The sequence below is a fragment of the Echinops telfairi genome, unplaced genomic scaffold (genome assembly GCF_000313985.2).
Source record: "Echinops telfairi isolate 266 unplaced genomic scaffold, ASM31398v2 ScPeMD7_12;HRSCAF=54, whole genome shotgun sequence".
Taxonomy (NCBI): domain Eukaryota; kingdom Metazoa; phylum Chordata; class Mammalia; order Afrosoricida; family Tenrecidae; genus Echinops; species Echinops telfairi.
In genome coordinates this window covers 709,685-715,790 of record NW_022103909.1, presented here as the reverse complement: position 1 = coordinate 715,790, position 6,106 = coordinate 709,685, and the positions used below count along the sequence as shown (strand labels likewise).

The following is a 6,106-nucleotide window of genomic DNA, read 5'->3' as shown; positions in this document are numbered from 1 at the left end:
CGCCCTGTTTGCTAAACTTTCTTCGCAACTGAATGCAAAAAATTTCTCGTGTTGCCGTTAATCAAATGTTATTGCACCCTTACCAGTCCTCTCCCAAAGGAGCCAAACATTCCCAATCCATAAGCCCCTCCCACGCCATCCCAGTACCCGCAGGAAGTAGCCAGAAAAGTCGTCGCCCATATCACCAAAGAGCTGGGAATGTATGGTCAGATCAATACCAGGCCGGCTTCTAGCAGCAAGTGACCTTGAATCTCTCCCACCTGTGCAGAGCTGACCACAACTGGCTGAAACAACTAGCAGCAAGTGGCCTTAAATTTCCCACACACACCTGCGGAGCTGACCAGAGCTGGCTATGTAACCTGTCAGCAGCTTTGCAAGTTTTTTCTTTGTTTTATTCACGGTCCCATTTTACTCATGGCCCGTTTTGTTCACTGCCCGTTTGGCTCAGTGCCTGCTTTGTTCTCGGCCTGCACCCAGCACCAGCATGGCCCATTTGGCTCAGTGCCTGCCTTGTTCTTGCCCACCGCTCTGCACCTAGCACAAATACTCCCGGAACCAGGAAGACACCTTACATTCCAGAAACCCAGATATACCTGTCCATATATAAGCAGCAGCCCTGTAGCCTGCAGTGCGACTCCCCCAGCCCAGACATTGTGGACTGTGGGACTTCGCCCAGGCTGGGTTTTTCTCCCTAACAAAGCCTGTTTGTTCTAATTCAACTGATTTGGTTTCTGGCGCCTCTCAACTACCTTACAGAAATGATGTCTTTTGTATTTAAATTCAGGATGCATATACTTAATTGTCAATTTTTAAACATGGGGTTGAGCCCAATTTTAAAATTGTGATGTGCTTTTAAAGCCATCTCTTGTAGGGAGTCCATGAAAAAGCAGGAAATCTCAAATAGCACAGCCACCGAGCTCAGACACCGAGTGCCTGTGTTTTAGGGTCTTGGGGTTAACAGGAGGGCAGATACATGAAGAAAACCAACGGCGGGGCTGACCTGTGATTAGGATCTCTTATATAGTTAGGAAGACGCAGTGGCATGGGGACCCATGGGTGAGGGATATTAGATATAATTAATAAAAAGGATGATGGCAATAATAAATGCTGCGAGCCTGTATGAACCCCACGCCCGTATGCCAAACTCTTCATCTACATGATTTGACTTCATCCCCACAGCTGCCTGCTGGGGATCTATGATGATCCCAATTTTATAAATAAGACAAATGACATTCATTTATAGTTAGTTCACTGTGCAGCTAGGTTCAAAGACAGACTTCTGATGGGGGGTGGGGTTGGGGGGGGCGCAGAAGCAGGATCTTCTGTCTTGAAGAGCTGTGAATTCATTACTGTTTGGCATGATCCAGCCTTTTCTTCCCATCACCGTTTTAGGTATCAAGGCAAGTATTTGTTTAAGAGTCGCACCCAAGACACTCAACTCAAAAAAAAAAAAAAAACCACCAAAAAACCCAACCCAAAATCTCACTACCCTTGGGCCCATTCTGACAACTAGTGACCCTATAGGATGGGGTAGAACAGCTCCTGTGGGTTTCTGAGACCGCAACTCCTGTCGGGAGTGCCGAGCCCTGTCTTTCTCCTGAAGAGCAACAGGTGACCTTGCAGGGCGAAGCCCCATGCATAACCCCCTCCCCCACCAGGTCGGCTGGGGAGTGGCACTTCCGGAGCAACCAACCTCTCCTTTCAGAAAGGTCCAGCCCCAGGATAGCCCCAGGCTGGCTGAAAGCTGCATCTCCAGGCGGTGCCTGGCAGCCTCGCCCTCTTTGCAGAGGCTGCATGGATTTCCAGAGGGCTCCGGTTCCCTCCTGAATGCCCCTCAATCTCAGATCACACTTATCCGCTCCATTTCATGATGGCCATGGGGAGGACGCCCCATACCCTGGGTGCTCTCTGAAGGCAGGAACCATGCCCCTTGCCCCCTCAGGACCTCCAGGCAGGGCTCAGGGTGGAGCTCTGCTTTGGGGATACTTCAGAATGGTGATGCACAGGCAGACTGGACATGGGACATGAGAAAAGAGCTCAGCTGTGACCACATCCACCCTCCTTGAATTGTGGGAGAAATTACTTGCCCCTAGAAATCCTGGCAGCTGGAAACAAACGTCTAACTACCAAGTCAGGCTGAGCCTCCACTTATCCCCCTCGCGTCCTCAGCATCAGTCAGAGGAGAAGCCACCCCTGGTTCCAAGGACAGGTGCACGCACCTTGATTCTCTTGAACGGTGGGCTTCCATAACACACGTGATGCCTCCCCATGCAACGGTTTTTAAAAATCTCCTTTTTGCTTAGCTTTAAGATTTGTCCTGGCATCGGTGGAGCATTTTATGCCTGAGAATGGGCCATGGCAAACCTCCCTGGGGGAGGGGGAGGGGGAGGGGGAAGCTGCTTGCAAGCTCATTCCATTTCCAATCCCCCCTCCAAGGCTGGGAATGGAGCGTACCATTTCTTCAACGGTTCCTTTTGGATACAACGATCCTTTTCTTAGGATCCTGGTGGTATAGTGGCTGTGCATTGCACTGCTGACCATGAACTCAGCAGTTCAGAACCACCACCCACAGAGGTCCTGTCCTTGAGGGTCACAGTGGGTCAGAAGCAGGTTGGATGGCAGTGAGCCTGGTTTGGGCAGTTTCATCCTCCTTGTAAGCCCCATTCTGTCTGGTTCTCCCTCCCTCCCCTATAGGAAAGGAACTAATGGTGGTATCTAGTAAAGGTCCAGAGAAGCCCCAAACGCTGCCACCTAATGGAACCATCATCTGTTATCGAGACCCTCCAGTGGAAACGTGCCTGTCTGCCCCCTCACCTCTGCTTGTAGTCCTCCACCACGTCCTGCATGGTCCTCAGCTCCGAGTCCAGCCGCACCCTGTCTCCTAACTGTGTCTCCAGCTGCTTTTGCAAGTTGACGATGTAGGTCTCGTAGATGGGCTCCAGGGTCTTCCTGCAGTTGTTCAGGTCCAGCTGCTGCAGCAGGTTCCACTTGGTCTCCAGCACCTGGTTCTGCTGCTCCAGGAACCGCACCTGGAACCCCAAAGTGATCATGACCCAGAATCCCCATGCTGGCTGCCTCTCAGGAGTAGAGGGAGAGCCAATCAGAGGCACTCGTCCTGGGGTGCGAAGGGCGAGGCAGGCCAAGAAAGAGCCAAAGCTCATCAGAGGATATACTTGGGCCAGGCAGATCTGCCTCTCTGGATCTCCAGAGCAAGAAGTCAGATCCCCTCGGAATGAAATCAGAATTAGGGGGTGGGGGTGGTGTAGATCCCTTTGTTCTCCATGCTAATGGTTTCTGGTAAAGGTAGATGGTAAGCAGGGAGAGACGGTGACTGGGGATAGCCCTGGAGATTTGCTTAGGACAGCGGTTCTCAACCTGTGGGTGGTGACCCCTCGGCGGGGGGCAGGGTGGGGTCCAATGACCCTTTCACAGGGGTCGCCCGATTCACAACAGTAGCAAAATTACAGTTATGAAGTAGCAACGAAAATAATGTTATGGTTGGGGGGCCACCACAGCATGAGGAACTGGATGAAAGGGTCCGCAGCATTAGGAAGGTGGAGAACCACTGGCTTAGGGGCTTAGGGGCTTAGGAGGCTCTGTCTCATGCATAGCTACACAATGGTTCTTGGTTTGTGTTTCAAAAGTGGGTTCCCACATCTTTACAAAGTTCCTTCCTATTTGATGCAAGATGTCACATTGGGGGACTCCTTCGTTTCAAGCCCTTCCCCGCTCGCAGCAGACCTCTTCTCCCCTGTGTCTGTGGCTTTGGGGAGAGAGGGGGACGTGGCAGAGACCGGCCCACTTCGTAGGAGGGAAAATGGGACCCCATTCTCCGGGGTGATGGTGATGTTTGTCTCACCCATGCCTTTCCCGCCCACCCCCTACCCCCTCATCTCTAGCCTCACCGTCAGGGACTGCTCTACAAAGGGGGCACGTTTCGTAGCTTCCCCGGGCCTTCATCTCCTTACTCGAAAAGCAGAATAAGACTAGATTCACAGCTGTCCGTTGAAGAATGAGAACCACCTGGAACAGCACCTGGCCCTGAAGATCCGTAACCTTCATAGATAATAGCTATCCTTGTGTGGTCCCCTGGCATTCTCTGTCCAGACTGTCCACCCAGATGAGCCGAGAGTAGTCACTGCAGCATGAACCCCACGATTGTCCCCAAGTCCAGGGACACCTTCCCTGCTACCCCAATTCCTGAGCACCCCCACATCCGCCATGTACATACCTGACATGTCCTCCCTCTGAACCCTCTTCCCTCCATCTTCCGGCCCCTGTGCTGAACATCTGCAGAAACCACCTGGCCCCTTGTCCATCCTGCTTCCTTCTTCCCACGCCCTCCTCCTCCTCCGTTTGCCAGACACGCTGTTCTTCCGACACGCCCTGGCCCAAGTCCCTCTCCTGCCCCATGCCTGATGTGTTCCCCATCTCTTTATCTGATGTGCGGAGCCCTCAGTGAGGGCAGTCCACAGATTGCCTGCCCCCAGAGCCTGTCCATCCAGGGTTGAGTCTGAAGCAAAGGGTACGCTCGCTCCCTGGAAGTGTGCGCCAGGCAAATCCCACCTACTCCTGCGAGGTCAGAAACATCACTGTACCCATCTCATAGTAAGGGTGGGGCACTAACCCACCCTCAGCAGGTTCTGCTCTGATCCACAGCCACCCCACCGGTCAGGGCAGAACTGCCCCATGGGGTTTGCAAGGCTGTAACTCTATGGGGATGGGTGGGTTCTATCTGCTGATCTTGTGGTTAGCCACACAACATTTAGGGACACTTGGGCTCCCTACAGCGGTTCAAGAATCCCTCCAAGTTCCCGGGCCTCCCTGGCAGAGCCGGGCACCCCCGGGGGTGCCAACTCAGGATAGACAGTCGTGCCGGACCCACCTTGTCGATGAAGGAGGCAAACTTGTTGTTCAGCGCCTTGATCTGTTCCCGCTCCTGGGCCCGCACTTTCTGCATTTCAGGGTCCAGCTCTACGTTGAGGGGGGCCAAGAGGCTCTTGTTGACCGTGACCTGAGGGATGCCCCCGGGTGGGCACATGAACTGGCACGCAGAACCTAGCCCCTTGCTGCCAAAGACGGTGCCCACGCGGCTGGCACAGCTGCCCGTGCCCTGACCCAGCCCGTAGCTGGAGCCCCGGCCACTGATGGACATACGCCGGCTGCCCACCAGGCTGAAGAGGCTCTTGCTGCCAAAGGCGGCCGTTCCCTTGACGCCGGCCCGGAAGGACGCCGCACTGCTGCTGACCCGGCCCGAGATGACCGCTGAGCAGCCGCTGAAGCCCAGTCGCTCACCGCCGGGGTAGTAGGTAAACTGGCGGCTCATGCTGCACAGAGGGCGAGGCTGGGTGGTGCGGGCAGGAGCTGGGCACGCAGAGGAATGGCTGGACACTCACTCGGCCCTGGCGGCCCTTTAAATAGCCAGAGCTGGGCCTGGGCAGGCTGGAGTCAGCCTAATTTGCAGGTCGGGCAGCTCATTTAGGTCACTCGGGGCCTGCGGTTCTTCATGAAGGAAATTACCACCCCTTCCCAGAGATGTAGATCTCCTCCACCCCGGACTCCCCCAAATCCCCTATAAAATGGCCCAGAACCCTGCATTTGCCCGCCTTCCACTCTGCATTATAATAATTTGGGGACTTTATCGCTGTGGCTGCCCTCCAATTACTGGGGTTATCGGGGCTCACATCTCTGGCTGGTGGGAGCTCCGGTGGGTCTGGCCCGCTCAGTCCGTGTGCAGCCAGGGTGGAGAAGGGCCCAGCGTGCAGCCTGATTCAGGCCCGAGAAGGCCATGACCACACCAGGAAGGTGCCTGTCCCCCTGCTGTTTCCCAGGGTGTCAGCACAGGACAGCACAGCCCAGGCGGCTGGGAGGTCAGCCTCTGGGAGCAGACTCCTGCCCTGTGGGTGGGACCCCTGGTCTGCTGGATTGAAGGTGGACACAGGGCACTCAGGTGAGGCGTGTGCTCCCAGGGGTCTCTGGTTCCAAGAGCTGGCGAGAGGCTTTGGGCCACAGCAAAGCCTGGTCTCCAGAAACGAGTTTCTGGGATCCCAGGTGGGAAGGAGGGGAGAGGAAGGCAGCCCGGGTAGAAGGATTGGGAAGGTTTTAG

At 54.9% G+C, this 6,106-nt stretch overlaps 1 protein-coding gene across 1 annotated transcript in view; it reads right to left on the bottom strand.

Annotated features, from left to right (window-relative positions):
* Nucleotides 1-5,326, bottom strand: part of LOC101663749 (keratin, type II cytoskeletal 72) — an 18,711-nt gene extending 13,385 nt beyond the window's left edge. Inside the window, exons 1-2 of the mRNA XM_004711455.1 lie at nucleotides 4,886-5,326; nucleotides 2,815-3,029 (exon numbers count right to left, since the gene is read on the bottom strand). Coding sequence (XP_004711512.1) covers nucleotides 2,815-3,029; nucleotides 4,886-5,326 — 656 coding nt within the window. The remainder of the gene's footprint in view (nucleotides 1-2,814; nucleotides 3,030-4,885) is intronic.
* Between the last annotated feature and the right edge of the window lie 780 nt (nucleotides 5,327-6,106).